Source organism: Miniopterus natalensis, chromosome 5, assembly GCF_054644295.1.
Source record: "Miniopterus natalensis isolate mMinNat1 chromosome 5, mMinNat1.hap1, whole genome shotgun sequence".
Classification (NCBI taxonomy): domain Eukaryota; kingdom Metazoa; phylum Chordata; class Mammalia; order Chiroptera; family Miniopteridae; genus Miniopterus; species Miniopterus natalensis.
Window position 1 is genome coordinate 35,914,470 of NC_142085.1, and position 18,013 is coordinate 35,932,482.

An 18,013-nucleotide genomic window follows, 5' to 3' on the forward strand; every position below is an offset into this window, starting at 1 on the left:
TTTTCAATTTCTTGCTTTTCTCTTCTCCTATGGCACCCCCATAATGTGAATGTTGGGCCTCTTGAAGTTGTCTCCTTACGCTGTCTTGATATTTTTGGATTTTTTCTTTTTGCTGTCCTGATTGGGTGTTTTTTGCTTCCTTGTATTCCAAATTGCTGATTTGATTTTCGGTGTCCTCTATGCTACCTTTGATTTCCTGTAAATTATTCATTTCATTTAGTATATCCTTCATTTCTGACTGGTCCACTTTTATGTTGTTGATGTTCTCACTAAGTTCCTTGAAGTTCTCAGTAAGTTCCTTGAGCATTCATTGTTTTGAACTTTGTATCTGGTAGTTTTCTTGCTTCCATTTCATTCAGTTATTTTTCTGGAGATTTCTCCTGTTCTTTCATTTGTAACATGTTTCTTTGTCTCCTTATCTTGGCTGCTTCCCTGTGTTTGTTTCTATGAATTAGGTAGATCTGCTATGTCTCCCAAGCTTGGTTGAGTGCCTTGTGTAATAGGTGTCATGTAGGGCCCAGTGGCTCAGTCTCCCCCGGCATCTGAGCTGGGCACCCCTAGCTGCACCCCTGTGTGAGCTGTGTGCACTGTCCTATTGTAGTTGAGCCTTGGTTGATGTTGGTGTCACTGGGAGAGAGGCCAGTAGGTTTTGAGGATCGGCTATGACTAAAGCAGAAGAGCTGCTGTGCAGGAGTTGATCTTGTGGAGCAGGATTTGCTTCAGTGGGGATTTGCTTCACCGAGTCTGCCCCTTGAGTGTTGCTCGTGCATCTGGTAGGGTTGTACTCCAGTGTGGTCTGAAGCCAACCACCAGGTGCACTGGCTCTGGGGCCTCCCGGGAGAGTCAGTGTCAGTCACTGGCTGGGGATACCTGGCACAAGCTACAGAGCGATCTGCAGATGGCTGATGCTTATGTTGGGCTTGGAGGTACCCAGGAGAGGCCAAGCTGTAAGCCAAGGAGGGCTGCCACTAGTGCCAGGCCTGGGGCCACTTATTGAGTGGTACAGGGCACGCTGAGGTCAGCTGCCGCTTGTTTGAGAGATTTTAGGAAAGTCTGAATCATGAGGCAAGAGAGGCCAGTTGTATGGAAAAGCCACTGGAAATGGCTTGGATGAGCCTGCATGTAGGGAGGGGCGAAAAGTATGAGCCAGGTTATGGAAAGTCAGATATGGCACCTGCCTGTTGGCTCTATGGCCAGGAAGGCTCAGCAAAGGAAAAATGGCCTTTACAAGCACTTCTGCCTGGGACAAAGCTTCCCCCGCCAGCTCTTGCCCTGTTTCCATACAAGTTAGTTCCTCACCAAAAGTTCCAGGTTCCTTTCAAGCAGTGCTGGAGCTCAGAGAGAGTGAGTCACAGTAAGTCCATGTGTGGGCCCTTTAAGAGGAATGCCTGGGCTCCAGCAGCCTCTGTGTCACTCAGCCTCAATCTGCTGGTTTTTACAGCCCGCAGTTATGGGGACTTCTCTTTCCAGCACTTCAACTCTGAACTGGGGGACTGGTGTGGCACTGGGACCCCTGGATCTACAGCCGAGTAGCCCAACAATTTTAAACTGCCACACGTGGTTGTGGGACTAGTCAGTTCCACAACTTTACCCCTCCTACTAGTCTCAGTGGCTTCTTCTTTAATTCCTTACTTGTAGGACTTCCATTCAGCCAGATTTCAGGCAGTTCTGAATGATGGTGGTTCTGTAGTTTAGTTGTAATTTTGATGTGGTTGTGGGAGGAGGTGAGTACCATGTTTACCCACCATCTTGACAGGAATTGGTTTTCATTTCTTTTTGTTATCTGGGGTAGATCCTTGAGTAGGTAATGTGGTTTAAGAGAGGGGCACTGTTATTGATCTGTTAGGCAAGGTAAATAATTCCTTTGTCAGTTTTTTCACACTTAAAACAAGGAGATAAGATTGGAGCAGTGGTCTTTAGACTTTTTTGCTTGCGTAGTTTCTATATTTTTGACTTATAAATTTACATAGCGTAAAATGTATAAGATTTAAACATTCAGTTAAAAGAATTTTGATACTTGTATATACACATGTAATTTCTTATAGCTACCACCTACTAGTCAGTCCTGCAACCACTTGATGACTTCTGTCACTTTTAAAAGATTTAAAAGAGTTTTAAATAACTATGTATTTACTTAGGTATTTTTAAATTGACTTTGAACATTTTCATCCCAAGTTTAAATGGTCTCACAGAAAGTAATTTTGAAATAGAATGGTTAGATCTCTCTCCTCATATATGGACCTAGTAGCATCCAAATGCAGTAGGTCTTAATAATTATCTCATTCTATCATTTAATTGTCACAAAAAATATTTATTCACTTAATTTCTTGAGATATGAGGTTCAGAGTATTAAAAAAATTGTCTTTTAGATTATTTCCAATATTAAAAACAAAAACAGACTCATATAAACAGATTAAATGGATAGTTGCCAGAGTGGAGGAATAAAGAATGATGGGTGAAAAAGGTGAAGGGGGATATAGTCAGTAATATTGTGATAAGTTTGCAGGGTGACAGATTATTACTAGAATTAGTGTGGTGATCGCATTGTAAGGTATCTAGATATCAAATCACTATATTATACACCTGACACTAATATAATATTGTACACCAGTTATACTTAAGTTTTAAAAAAGAACAGTATAAATACATATAACATATAAAAATAATTATTAATAGATTAAAACTATAAGTTGTTACAATGTTTAATAAGTAATTATTTGGCATAAAGTTATTGGAAATGCATCTTTTAATTAGATCCATTGACTTGTTCTCAATTACTTCACGTGTCCATGGATAAATATATGTTACATACCGTGACAGGATTCAACATCTATTCCTGTGTTTCCTTCTTATAGATGTAAGTTCTGAGGAACCTTGTTCACATAAATAAGTACATGGCTGTGGAAAGAATTATATTATAAATATCACTCAGTACCTTGAACTTCTGAGTTACATGCCCCAAGCCACACGATACTCTACTGTCAAAAAACATTTTTTAATCTCACAGTTGTAACCTAGAGTAGGCCTTCCTGTAAATTTTTTTGTTGTTGTTAATCCTCACTCGAGGATATTTTTTCCATTGATTTTTTTTAGAGAGAGTGGAAGGTAGGGGGAGAGAGAGAGAGAAACATCGATGGAAGAGAGACCCATCAATTGGTTGCTTCCCCCAGGCCTCTGACTGGAACTGAGATAGAGCCTGTAAATGGGATGTGTGCCCTTGACTGGAATCAAACCCGGCACCCTTCAGTACATGGGCTGATGCTCTGACCACTAGCAAAACAGGCTGGGGCCTGCCTGTAAATATTTTTGAAGCGCTATGTTAGCAATCAGTTGTCTTGCAAAGATTTGTTAACCAGTACTTATAATTTATTTATGTTTTTCAACATTTAAAATTATCCTTTGGTTTGGCTTGGTGGTTTTTATACCCCAGGGAAATACACCATTGTAACATTTTAAACAGAGGATGGGTTTAGCATTCTTTTTTTTAAAGGAGAAGAGCAGTTGTGGCAGGAGATGCTTTGACACCAGAAGCATAATCATATTAGGTTTTTGGAAAGGTTGTATGTAGAAATTGAGAATCTAGATATTGATTTCCTTAAGATCACTTATGCCCTGAATGCTTTTTAAAATCTTCATGTAGCCATTGCGTTGGATACATAGTCCAGTTTGGAAACTACTGGACCAGAAGGTCTCAAAAATTTCTTCAGCATTGTGCTGCTAAATTCTAGCTAAAATGACATATTTAGGATTTCTGTGGTAGACATGGTGATGATGATAGGGAGTAAAAGTGTTAATTTTTAAATTTTGTGTTTGTTCCATGATGTTGAAATAAAATGCCAAAGTCTTTTATTTTTTTTGGACTTAAGTTTTCTGAACAGTGTGAATATTGTCCAAAATGTGGACAAGAAAAAGAAATTCAGACTAAACACCAAAATTGTGGTATTCTTTTTCCTAAGGATTTGCAGAGAAATTGCAGACAAGCTATATCTTTAAATGAATCAACTGGACCATTATTAAGAACGTCAAATCATCAGAATTCTGGAGGACAGAAGTCACAAAACACAGCATTAACACCCAAGAAGTTTTATGGCAACAGTGTGGGAAAGGTTCCAATTGATATTATTGTGAATTGTGGTGACAGACAGAATTATTTACAGACTAATGGGAAAGTCGTTTTACCTAGGGCAAAAGGAGCCAAAACCACAAACCTAAAAGAAAGGAAAACAAACCTGTCAGACCAAAATGATCCAAGTAAGTGTTTTATTCCCTTTGGCATTGCTTATATCAGTCCAACATTTTTCACATATATTTTTAAAGTGAAAATGAGTATATTTGAGAAGTGTTTTGATGTGTCTTGTGTTCGTTATGTAACATTTTATGGGTAGATGATTAAAACTGTTCTCATAGTTGGAAAATAATAACTGACTCTGTTCTTATCCTTTACATCATAAATAATGAAAGCACAGAACTTGGCCTCAGCTCTAGGTCAAGTTCAGGTTCCAGGTATGTCCAGCTTTCTAACTTTGGCCTGGTTAATTTAATCTCTCTGACCTGTAAATGGATACATTTCCTCGTTGACACTGTGTTTTTTTGTTTGTTTGTGTTTTAAATATGTCTTTATTGATCTCAGAGAGACGTAGGGAGGGGGAGAAAGATAGAAACAGCACTGATGAGAGACTCATTGATGGGCTACCGCCTATCCGCCTCAACTGGGGATCAAGCCCCCAACCCAGGCATGTACCCTGACCGGGAATCGAACTTCTACCTCCTGGTTCACAGGTTGATGCTCAACCACTGAGCCATGCTGGCCAGGCTCATTGACAGTGTTTTTGAGGGAGTAAATAAAGTAACATGTAAAGTGCCTAGTATAGCGCAATAAAATATTTGACAGATAGAAAGAATGCAGTGAAAATTAGTTTCTTTACAATTTCTTTCTCCCCTAAATCTTTTTTCCTATATTTAGACACGTGCATACGTGTGTGTATATGGAATGTAGCCCTGTTATAATAAATAGCAAAAGACTTGAAACCATCAGGGACTGGTTGTATAAACTATAACATATGTAGTTGTAAAAGGGGAGAAAGATATGATTTAGTATTGTGTAAGTGATTTCCAAGACCTGTTAACATATGAGTAAAACAAAGTAAATATCAGTGTATGGTATGCTACCCTTTGTTTATGAAGGGTGAGAGAATGAATGTAGGTGTTTGGGTTTTTTGTTCTTTTTTTAAATGGAAAGATATACCAGAAACTGATTTTAAAAGTAGTTGGTTGGAAGGGCAGGAAACAGCGTGGGAATCAGGGATAGATGCTAGATGTCTACATACATACTTGCTTTATATATTTGACTTTGGAACCATGTAAACATTTTACATGATTATAAAAGAGAGTAAAATTGCAAATATTTAAAAACAAAATCAAAACTAAAATGAAATGAAATGTCATTATATATCTAGTTGGTAGCTTGAACACACAGATGAATTATTTCAGATGAATTTAAATTAATATAATATTGTAGCTGTCCATCCTAATGTGAGATATTTTAAGGTCAAACAGAACTACAAAGAAATCCTAAGTGTAGTTACTAATATTGTTGTTAATATTATTGGTATTGGGATTTTAAAACACATTGATAAAGCAGAGAAGCAATTATATTGTTGTCTCCAGAAACCAAGATTTTCAGTGTTAGAGAACGGAATACAAAGGTAAAATCAAAGTAATCAATATCTTGTAGCTTTGAATTTGAATCAGAGGTAATATGAACTTACTGTATATTTTTTCTTAAATAGAAAAGTATTTCCTAGCTTTACCCATAGAAAATGCTTAGAAACTAAGTGACCCTCATATAGAAACAAACAACCCAAATTCCCGTATTTGTGTTTTTGAATATCATTTCCCACTAAAAATAACCAAAGTTCCTCAGAGAAATTTCCTACTCCCGGTCTGGAGCACACATGTATTAATAAACCTAGATCATCTGGTCATATCAGGAAGCATGGAAGCTGTCAGAAACTACTATGGACATGTCAAAGGACACAGGAGCTAAAATGAAAGAGTTCTCATTGACCAATGATGGGGATACTTGGGTCACAAACAGAATCATAGCTACTATTTTTTGAAATATGTCAAATATATTAAAGTCAATCCATTTATAATTATATCCCCCAACTTCCCCCAAAAGAAAAACTCCATTGGTTACTTTTGGAGATTGCATAAGGTTCCTAATCATTACTCTGAATACTGGTAAATAAAGGGAAAATAAGCTTTTTTTTTTTTTTTTTTTTAACCTTAGAAATGTAAAGTTCTATTTCAATATAAAAACCTTAGCTTGTACCAATACATTAGCTTATTTCTCAGAACATATTTTTAAAAAGATACTGTATGATAGCTGTGCACCTATGCTCTGTTATGATATGATAATGTTGATATTTGATGAATATTTTATGATACATTTTAGTGTTATACCAGTATAATATTAAATATTATTAATTCGTTTTAATCTTTTCTAATCGTGATGTTTTTATTAATGGTAAGATATGAAGAAAACTCTTACTAGGCAGTTACTGTGTATTATTACAGAGCCAAGCTTTATATAGGAAACTTAGCATTCTGAGGAAGTTTCCAAGATAAGGGGAATGAGAAGTTAATAAGGCCAAGTTGATAAGCTAAAAAATCCAAAATAAATACTATGTCTGCATTAACCATGTAGGCTGATAATATAAGGAAATAAATTCATGTGGTTCTTACACAGTGTATTAAACAGTTCACTTTTCAGAGCTTAACAGTATCAACCATGAATTAAAACCATAAAACATAAATTTTTTTTTATTTAAAAGACTAAGTACTTCCCATGTCGTACATGAAAAAAATTATGTTCTATTTTAAGAACATTTCATATTAATAACAAAAGATACCATTTATTGCATGCTTATATTCCTTGCTTTTTGGTAAAGGTTTATACACTAATCTGTTTAATTTAGTTTTCACAATCATGTGAGGCACTAATACATCCCATTTTATAAATAAAGCAATCTAGGCTTGAGATTAAATAAATAATATATACATATGGACTGTTGGAATGTAGTGTTTTTTTTTAATTTTTTAAAATTGATTTTAGAGAGAGAAAGGGAGAGGGAGAGAGAGATAGAAACATCAATGATGAGAGTCATTGATTGGCTGCCTCTTGCATGCCCCCAACTGGGGTCAAGCCCACAACCTGGGCATGTGCCCTGACCAGTAATCGGTAGGTTGATGCTCAACCTCTGAGCCACACCAGCCAGGCTGGAGTGTAGATTTTAAAAAACATTTTTTTGGTTCCAAAGTCTATTTTCTTTATATACTTAATCATTCTTAAATTTGTATTTCTATTTAAATAGTAGTTTATTATCTAGCTTTTATTATGTTGTGGGTGGTCAAATAATAAAATGCGCAGTCTCAGGTAGTAATTCTTTGTAGAAAAGTGAAGCAGGTCCAGGGAATAGAGATTGACAATTGTAAGGTGTCAGAAAGGGTGCTATTTAAGATAGATGATGTAGTAGGCACTTTTGATAAAGTAACTTTTGAACTGAGCCAGAATGAAGGAGGAAGACATGCTGACATTTATGGGAACAAGTTTGGAATATAAATACAAAGACCGTATATTAGTGTACTTGGGTTGCCATAACAATACCACAGAGTGTCTCAAACAACATAAATTTATTTTCTCACAGTTCTGGAGGCTGGAAGTCCAAGATCAAGGTGCCATCAGGGTGGGTGTGTCTGGTGAGGCCTCTCTTCCTGGCATGTAGATGGCCACCTTTCTCTTGTGCCCTCATGTTGCCTTCTGTGCATGCACAGAGAGAGACCTCTGGCATCCTCTCTTTTATTAAGGTCACCAGTCCTATCAGATTAAGGCTTTACCTTTTTGATCACATTTAACCTTTATTACCTCCTTGTAGACCCTATTTCCAAATGTAGTCACACTGGGGATTAGGGCTTCAACATAGATTTTTAAGGAAACACAGTTCGGTTTGTGGCACATACTGATAAAGAATCTTAGATATTTATTAGAATATATTTTATATAGAATTAGAGCAGCTGTGAAACAGCTTTTTAACTATATAACATTGTACACTCCCCATTTGCTTTGGAAATATGATGACATTGAGCACAACTCATTTATTTTAAGTTAGTAAAACAAGAACTATGTAGTACAGGTCTACCTGTTGCAGCATTGGGGCTTTAAAATAAGTTTTTGATATAGTAGATATGGAAGTTTCAGTATTCCTAAAGCACCATAAAAATAATTGTAGATAGAATACTAGGCAATGTGCTAATAAGCCTTTTACATATGTTCTTGTGACAGTCCTTTGAAATAGGTACCAGTATTCTCATTTTACAGAGAGGAAAAGCTCAAATAGCAAGTACTTGGCAAAACCCTAACTTTCGAATATGTGTAAATCTGCTTAGACCATCTAATCTGGTCTGTTAGGTATTCTATCAATAAAGCAGCAGTTCTGAAAATGATCCAACTTTAGCATTTGCTCCTGAGACTAGACAGCAAAATTAAAAAGATGCTGGGGACATTGATATTACTCAGAAAATCTCACCTAAGCCTTTATGTGTGGGATACTAGATAAGAAAATTGCTCCTAGAAGTTTATGCATTTTTCAACAGATGATTTTTGTATTCGTTTTCTGTGCCAAGCACTGTTTTAGACTTTTGGAATATAGTAGTGGACAGGACATAGTTTATATGTAGTGGGAAGAGACAAATGGGCAAGTAAACATGCACAACAAAAAGAGAATTTAAATTACTTGATGTGAATAAGCAAGTTCCCGTGTGTTTACTTTAGATTGCATAGTCAAGCAGAAAATAATATTTAAGCTAACACTTGATGACAAAAGTACAAAGCGTTAGGGGAATTGCAATCCAGACAGGAACAAGCTTGCGGTATTTGAGGAACAGAATAAATGGCTACTTTGTCTGGAGCATAAAAGTGGAAAAATGGAGTAGTGTAAGAAAGTTGGAGAAATGGGCAAGGGCCAGATTATGTACATTTATAAACCAGAGTAAGGAGTTAGTGCAGTGTGGGTGGCTCTGGGGAATTATGATAGAGAGATGGGTTTGATAAAATTTAATAGTAAGTACAAGGTATAAGAGTAAATTACTAATATTTTAAACAAAAATAAAATTTAAAAATATATAAAAAAAATAAAAAAAGTAAATTACCTTCATAATGTCTTTTCTTGCCCATGCTCATTTATTCAACAAGATTAATTGAGCATTGGGCACTAGTCCAAGTTCTCCCTAGGACCAGTTATGATTTTAGTGATTTTAGAGATAAAATTATTGGCCTCATGAATTTTCACACACATTTAAAATGCATGCTATTTTGTGAACAATTTGTGTGCAGATTATCTTCATACTTTAGCTTTTTGGAATTTTGAAATAGACCTACTGATTAAACATTATCTGGTGTATGTTTCTTTGTGGGTGATGATGGACTATAGAATCAATTTCGTATTTGTATGTTGTAAAAAAAATGTCAGTTCTGATGCTTTATTTTTGTTTTATAAATTTAACTTTTCACTAGATAGAGTGGATTATTTCTTTATTTGTTTTTATTAATCTCAGATCTGGAGGAGATCCAAAGCAAATTTGGTATATTCCCCATTTTGGTAATATATTTACATTTTTAACCACCAGAAATGAAATACATGAAGTATTTAACATTTTTTATAGTCATTTTATCCAGTGATGATGATGATGACAGTGACAGGATTAACAGAAGAGAGAGCATATCTCCTCAACCTGCTGATTCAGCATGTTCTTCCCCAGCACCATCCACTGGAAAAGTAGAAGCAGCACTAAATGAAAATACCTGTAGAGGAGACCATGAACTAAGAAGCATTCCAGCAGACTCAGAGTTAAATACAGTTCCGTTGCCAAGAAAAGCAAGAATGAAAGATCAGGTACTTTTTACATTTATTGACATTTATTCAGATTCTGTGTCTCCTTTGGGATGTTTTGTTGGGAGGATAATTTGGCATTTTTAATAGGAGAAAAAGTTGAATTACTCATTCAGTGGGACTTAAAATACCACTTGAAGATTATTTGGAAGAACAGTCCATTAAATTGCAGCTTAAAGTGTAAAATATTCAGCAAGAAGAAACTATTATTGCTATAGCAAATGTAAGTATAAACTAGTATACTTATATAATTTGGGGACAGGGAGAAGTCATTTTTAACTTGATTGTGTTCAACTACATCATTGTTCTACTGTATTATGTTTTATTGTAAAAGGTGAAAGATTTATGCAATCTGAAGAGAAACCAGAGTATTATGTTTTATTGTATAAAATTTTCACAGTGTTCAGATGGAAAAGATAAAAATTATGTCAATATACAAACAATAGATCTAGAGGGGAATATTTATGATGCAGATGACATACACTATGTTAATACCTGTAATAGACTAAGAACTTAAAGGTTGAAGAAAACATGAAAATGAAAAAAAAGGGAATAGACAAAAAGTTAGATAATAGACTACCACAGGAAAAGTGCAAATTAGTAAGGGAGTGTCAATTAAGGAAAATAAAATATAACCATATTCTAAGCAGACTTTCAAAATTTATACAAAAATCCATTAATATATACTTTTGGCAAGAATCTGAGGAAAAGAGTACTTTTGTAATTTGTTGATGGAAAAGAAAGTTGTTATGACCTTTGGGAAAGCAGTGTAAAAGTATCTACTGAAAAATTTTAAATGCATACTGAATGACCAAATAATTCATTCCTTAGACTCAATTTCAAAGGAATCCCTCCTCTCCAGTACGTGAGACTATGTATAAACATGATTCTTGGCCTACTACTGCATAGAAAATCATTGCCCATTAATACAGAAATGGATGAAAAAAGTATGGTATATACACACTATGGACTATTGTGCAGCCACTGACAAAAAAAATAAGTTATATTAATGACTTAGGATTTCTACATGGTACTGTTAAATGGAAATACCAAGATGCAGAAATATGTGCATATTCTCTTATTTTTGTAAATAACTTTAAAAAAAAATAGAAGACCTGTAAAAAAATTCTATATGGGGCCCTGGCCAGTTGGCTCAGTTGGTTGGAGCATCATCCGTACACCAAAAAGGTTGCAGGTTTGATTCCCTTTTGGGGCGAGTTGAGGGGGATGGGTGCAGCCAGTTGATGTTTCTTTCTCTGTCCTCTTTCCTCTCTCTCAGAAAAAAAGAAACCAATAGGAATATATCTTTGGGTGAGGATGCAAAAGAAATTATATGTGGGTTTACACGTACCTGTAGGGATTGTAGGAGTACAGATATAAGTATGGAAACATACATACTTGGTTATTAAGATGGGAGCCATAAGAAATTAAAATTAAAAAGCAATTCTATGGATAAAAAATGTGGATTAATATTTTTAAAGCACTCTTGAAGGATGCCTTTCCAAACATTTTAGCACGAAGAGAGGAATATATTTGATTAAATGAAAAGTACAGAACCATGTAGCAAAACATCGTAAACATAATTTGATAGGTAAATGCAAATGAAGAAAAAAATAGTGAACTGTATGACAGTGTGAGTTGGTCCTTTATATATTTTTAATTTCTTAAAAATCAAGAAATGGAAGCAAATCATAGGAAAGTGAGTAATGGAAATGAACAGAGTTCAAAATAATAGTATTGAAAATTAAATTAAAACAACACATTTTATTAACTGTCATTACTGAAAAGCTTTTAAAGTACAGTAGTATCTCATTTTGGTTAATGTTCAGAGAAATGGAATGTTCGGTGTGTAAATGGGTAAAATAATTATGCTGGAGGGCAATTTGGCAATAGTTATATATATCCCAGGATTTAGCTGCAAAAATGCTTTTTGGAGAATAGTGTGTCACGGGAAAAGGTCAGAAATAACTCAGGTGTCAGCATAGGAGAATTCAGTTAAATAAATAATGGATTTTCACATGATAGAATTTGTGTGAGACCATTTTCAAACTGGCATACTGAACAATTAGGGTTCCTCAGAGATCTTTTAGAGGTTCTTTGAGAGGATATGGACCACCCTAGTTCTACACTCAGTCTTACTACTATAGGTTCAGCTGGAGCAGTTGTTTTTTTTTTTTTTTTCCCAATATATCTTTATTGATTTCTGAGAGAGGAAAGGAGAGGGAGAGAGATAGAAGCATCACTGAAGAGAGTCATTGACCGGCTGCCTCCTGCACACCCCCGACTGGGGATCGAGCCCCCAACCCGAGCATGTGCCCTGACCAGGGATCGAACCCTGATTGCCTGGATCCTAGGTCAGTGCTCAACCGCTGAGCCATGCCCAGCCAGGCTGGAGCAGTTCTTAATGATCTATTTTATTATTGAACTTAGTAACATCTCATTTGAAGAAAGAATTCTAATGCTAAAAAACGTTTTAAAACCTATCTGATAGGTTTCTATTAGTATGTGGGAAAATCTTTATGATAAATCTGTTAATAAGCCTGAAAGAGCAGTTTACAGGAATAAATATGTTTGTGTCACATTTTGTTTTAATATTTTCCTGTGACATAGATCACAGAAATGTCTCTACAGGTATAATGAAAATAGTGCCTACCTCTATGCATTGGACATTTTTTTTCTCTTGTTTTTTTATCAAGATGTTTTATACTTGTGACAATAATAAAGTTTTTAACAGAACTAATTTAAATTATAGTTATATAAAATATTTTATATTATAATTAATTTGCGGTAGGACATGACTGAAATATTTAACAAATCAAGTAGTTTAAAAAATTAAATATATGAAGAAGCATCCTTTTTTAATGCAAATAACCATACTCCTAAATTACCTGTTTTCTAAAGAATTGTTGCTTTAATCCCAAGTTCTACAACCACTACCACTTTTACTAGTTAACTTTTATCTAGTGTTTTACTGTGCATCACTATGCTACGCTGCTTATAGGCATTAATTCATTTGAGTCGTTACTCTTACTCTTCGTATTTTACAGTTTAGGAAATCAAAACTTACAGAGTTATTAAATTTACAAAATCTGGTCATTAAAAGATGGTATAGCTGTGATTTGAAGCCAAGCAGTCTGATTCCTAGCATACCATTTTTCACTGCTGTGCTATTATTTGAATTTTGAGTAATAACTAGATAAAGTATAGCTATATAAAATAGAAGGGTTTACTATTATATAAAATCAGTAAATTTTTACTTCATCTAACACCGTTGAAGTAAAATTAATCTTATGTTTTGATAATTATATTTCTCATATTGGGTCTTCATATGTATACTTAGTTCACAGCCTTGTTTTTAGTAACTTACTAAGTGATTTTTTTTTTCTTTTTCAGTTTGGTAATTCTATTATCAACACACCTCAGAAACGTCGCAAAGTGATTTCTCAAGAAACTCCAGTTGATCCTGTACCTGTAAGCTGCCAAAATTCCTTTGGAAGTGTCATTTTACGATGTCGAAGTATACGAGTAGGAACACTCTTTCGGCTATTAACAGAGCCTGTAATTGTAAGTACATCCTTAAATGCTCATTGTACCAATTAAAAGATCCAAAATTCTCTGGCTAAGACTAATATGTAATACTTTAAAATTTGAAAGTTAAAATATTTAATAGCATATTAAAATTATTTTAAGATTTTATATTTATGTAAGAGTATATAAACAACCATAAATAACTCCTCACCATAAAAATCAGTGAGTAAAAACTTTTTCATAATTGAGTGTTCAAGGTAGTGACATATTCATTGTGGGAAGATACTTAGTATTTTCACTGAGTTAGAAAACTCTCCAATATCTTACTATTTAATTCTTAATGCCAGCTCAATACATGAAAAGAGTATTTTAAAGAATATAACGACAAAGAAAAATCCAAAAGTTTTGGAGCCTGCAGAAAAATGTCTTGCAGCACTGATTCCTAGAAATGGATTATTGGACTATAATAGCCACCTAGAAGGCACTGGACTAGTTAGTTTAGTGTCCACAAAACCCAAAGGACTTTCTATAGTCCTTTTATCTGTCATACCTGTTTTCTTACTATTTTACTGCTACCCAATTCAAATGTGCATTTTCTATTTGAAATTTTAGTGTAATCTTTACTAGGCTTCTTGGTCATCATTTTTCTTCTTTCTGATATGTTCTGTACATTGTTGGTAAATTAATCTTCCTTTAGCACTGCACTATTTTGTAAACCTTTATTTTATAATTCCTTAACTTGATGTGCCTGACTATCCATTTCTAACCTTTTGAACTCTGTCTCTGAGTGTTGTTCTTTATACTTAAAGCAGTATCTTTAAGAAAACACATTCTATTATATCAGGAAAGAGGTGGTTTTATTATTATCTAAATTATGGTAAATAATAGCTATTTATTTTCTAGAATTCATGATTCTAGAATAAATACGATCAAAAGTGGGGGGGAAACTTTATAGGTTAGTTTATAGTAGAAAATGAAATGTAGACCTGATTTCTTACGAGAGAAAAGCCGTATGGGAAACCAGCAAATGTTTTTCCTTTTTCATCAAAAAACTCCAGCTTCTCATGATTTAAAAACTAGAATGTTAAATACTCTTCTCGCGATTTAAAAACTAGAATGTTAAGTACTCTAGAGATTTAAAGCAAATTATGTATAGACTATTCATTATTGCCCAGTAGCGTTGTTATACATCAGGGTTTTCAGGGATTTATGAAGCTCCTGTTTTGTGGCAAGCCTTCATGATACAGATTATCTTTCCTGGTACTGTCAGGTAACAAAAATGTTATTCTGTGTCTTATACTTCAGAAATTTCCAGGAGTTTCCTCTAGGTTTTATGGCTTTTCCTCACATTATTCAGAGCACCATTATTCAGAACTCCTTGGTATGATAATTAAGGCTGATAATTTAGTTGAAAGTTGGATTGTCTCAAGACTATCTAGCAAGAACTACATCAAAATTTGAATTAAATTTTTTTACATGAAAGTTACAGATTAATATGTATATGATCTAGTGAAGAAAAACTGTGACTTTACTTTAAAAAATAAAAGGCAGTATGTATAATATAAAATGTGTTGCTATATAGGGGTTTTTTAAAAAGTTAAAATGCTAAATGAAATATTTCAGCCAAAAAGTAGTTATGCTTATAATGTGGAAGTTTGCAATCTGTTACTAATCTTCCTTGTACTGTGGGATTTTCCCAAAGTACCATTTTGCTAAGGTATGGTGGATCTGTAATTTCTTCAGATAGTGTATTAAAAGATGATTTGACTTTTTTTTTGAACTGTCATTTTCTTTTTGAACTTTATGTTTTGCACTGAAATAGTTTATCTGACATGTCATTATTAATCTGAGAAACAGATTCTAAATATTTTTCTGTTCTAAATGTTTTATCCATTTTTATAACATTATTAGGTAATTTAATTATTTTAAATTCACTCAGTGTTAGAATTGGCATCATGTAGAAGTGCTAGTTTTATTTAAAAGTCAGTACTTTTATTTAACAGGAAAATGGCTTGTTAGGAATACTATATATTAATACTTGAATAATTAGTTATACACATTTTTAAATGGCAGATATCTCAGGCAACAGTTTTATTCAAATGGTTCCACTTTATTGTTTATGTCATTCTTATTACTACTTTTTGAGTCATCTGACACACTTTTCTAAAGGCTATAACTTCAGCTTCTATGTTTGTTGGAATGTCTCCCATGCCACAGGTACCTATTCTTGATGTCTCTAATTAACGTGTTGCTTTCCAGTGAAACGAATTAATGTATTACTTTTAAACATCATCTTTAGAAGGTATTTTAGTGACATTCTGGACTTTGCAATTGTAGTAACTAAATTTATTTTGTATTTTCTTGCTTCCTTTTTTACACTGTGAGAATTTTCAAACAAAACAGTTGAAAGGATTTTACTGTGAACACTCATAAAACTCCCAGCTAGATTTTGCCATTAGCATTTTACTAAATTTGCTTTTCATGTATCTGTTCATCCCTCTGTGTATCAATCCAGCTTATTTTTTAATGCATTTAAGTTCTTGTGTCCTTTTTTGATTCTTTTAACTTAAGTAAACACTCAAAATGTTTATTAATTCAGGGTGTATCAGGCTTAATATGTCTTCTCCACATGAAAATAGTTAGCAAATCAACTTTTTATAACCTCTAATAATAACTAATTTAGGCAAGATCTTCCATAGATGTTAAAGTCATTGAATGAAAGGTTATTAAGAAACAGGATATTCACAGGCTTTCAAGTATCTTTCCACAGATTACCATTTAATTACAAATAGAAAAAAAATCTTTACAGTGGAAAGACTTGACACATTGCCTTCAACAAGTGAGTAAGCTTGTATCAGTAGTGGAGCTGCCTGACATCATGTTCCTTTTGATGTGGTGCAGTCCAGGGTATTGTACATTTTTAGGACCTAGCTTGGATTTTTCAAAGGGCATGTCATGAAGAACAGAGGGAGGTTTCTTTCTGTTCTAGACGGGAGTAGACAAAGGAGACTGATGTAACGTTACCTTGACAGAATCATCAATTGGGGAAAAGTTAAGGCAGCAATAAAGAACACTTTTGAGCAGTTGGGGATATTTGAATAAGAACTCAGTTTGAGTATGAATTGTATGTTGAATGAAGTTAATTTTAATTTTCTTAGCTGTTGTAATGAACCTCTGCCTTTATGCTGGTTTAGCAAATGGGAAATAACTATATACATAGAATGAGTAGGTGTGGGAAGATATTAACAGTGAATTTGGGTATGAGTATTCAAGTATTTATTGTAATATTTTGTCAGCTTATCTTTGAAGTTATGAGAAATAAATCAGTAGTATAAGAATATTCTCAGCACTTGAATAAAAAAGGTGAAGCCTGCCTTTCTGAGAGAGAAGTTGGAAGTGGGGAGGATCTCTTATTTTACATTTATATTTAAGTACATGGTAGATGATTCGGTTCTTCTGCCCTTTGTTGTCTCGGTGCCAAATAATGTCATTTATGGTGTTTGTAGCAAAGTCTTCATAAATCTAGATTGGCATTAATTTGTCTTGTTTTTTTAGTTTTGTTTAGATTTTATCAAGATACAGCTAGAAGGTAAGCTATTATATATCTTGTTACTCACTTAAGCTTTGTTTACACTAAAGCACTTTACAGGAATAAAAGATTAAATGACATTTATAGAATTCATTAAGATGATTAGTTACTACATCTTTTTACCAAAAGGCATATATCTTAATATGTTAATTCTGTAACAGCACAAAACTTACCTTTAATTTTGTAAGTATACTTCATTAGAACCCTCTTTTCATTTGGGAAAAAAATGCAGAAGCTTCTTTAAGATAGTTGTAAAGATTTTTCTTCATTTTCCACTAGAAGTTACTATTTACAGAGCATAATAAATGTGTTTAACTTTAAACTTGTATTTTCTCACACTTTTCATTTGTGAATTGCTGTTTTAAGGATTGATTCATTTTTCATTTCCATTTGTTTTCCTCCAGAACCAGAAAATGATCCTGTAGGGATTACTTTAAATACCTCTGATCTAACTAAATGTGAATGGTGTAATGTCCGAAAATTACCAGTAGTGTTTCTTCAGACGATACCAGCAGTTTATCAGAGGCTGAGCATGCAGCTGCAGTTGAATATGGATGATAAAGTTTGGAGTAGTTGTAAAGGAATAAATAGGTTAACAAGTAAGTTACGTAGAACGGATTATAATAACACATAGTTCATTGAATAGCAGAATGTGAGTACACTTTAGTAGATCCCTTAGATTACATTATATTACACTATCTTACATTATATTGTATTCCTTATAGGGACTTATAAGATAGATACTACTTTTCCCATTTTACAGATGAGGCAAAGCCCATGTAAAGTGGAAGGTCTGATGATAAAAACACAGGTTAGCCCATCGAGAAAGTTTTTAAAATGGTTAAAACTGAAAAGATCTGCTGCACTCTTTAACCCTGTATTATCTGAGTAAAGTGATTTTTTTAAATTTCAATCACAGTTTACTTTCAATATTATTTTGTATTGG

At 34.0% G+C, this 18,013-nt stretch overlaps 1 protein-coding gene across 4 annotated transcripts in view; it reads left to right on the forward strand.

Moving 5' to 3' along the window:
- The window catches only part of SENP6 (SUMO specific peptidase 6), a 99,702-nt gene that overhangs the window by 55,193 nt on the left and 26,496 nt on the right, over positions 1–18,013 (forward strand). For 3 of the 4 annotated variants that reach the window (XM_016207368.2, XM_016207369.2, XM_016207370.2), the window contains 5 exons: positions 3,957–4,251; positions 9,724–9,953; positions 13,344–13,514; positions 17,034–17,067; positions 17,472–17,666. In XM_016207368.2, coding sequence (XP_016062854.2) covers positions 3,957–4,251; positions 9,724–9,953; positions 13,344–13,514; positions 17,034–17,067; positions 17,472–17,666 — 925 coding nt within the window. The remainder of the gene's footprint in view (positions 1–3,956; positions 4,252–9,723; positions 9,954–13,343; positions 13,515–17,033; positions 17,068–17,471; positions 17,667–18,013) is intronic. The other variant, XM_016207371.2, reaches the window with a different exon arrangement.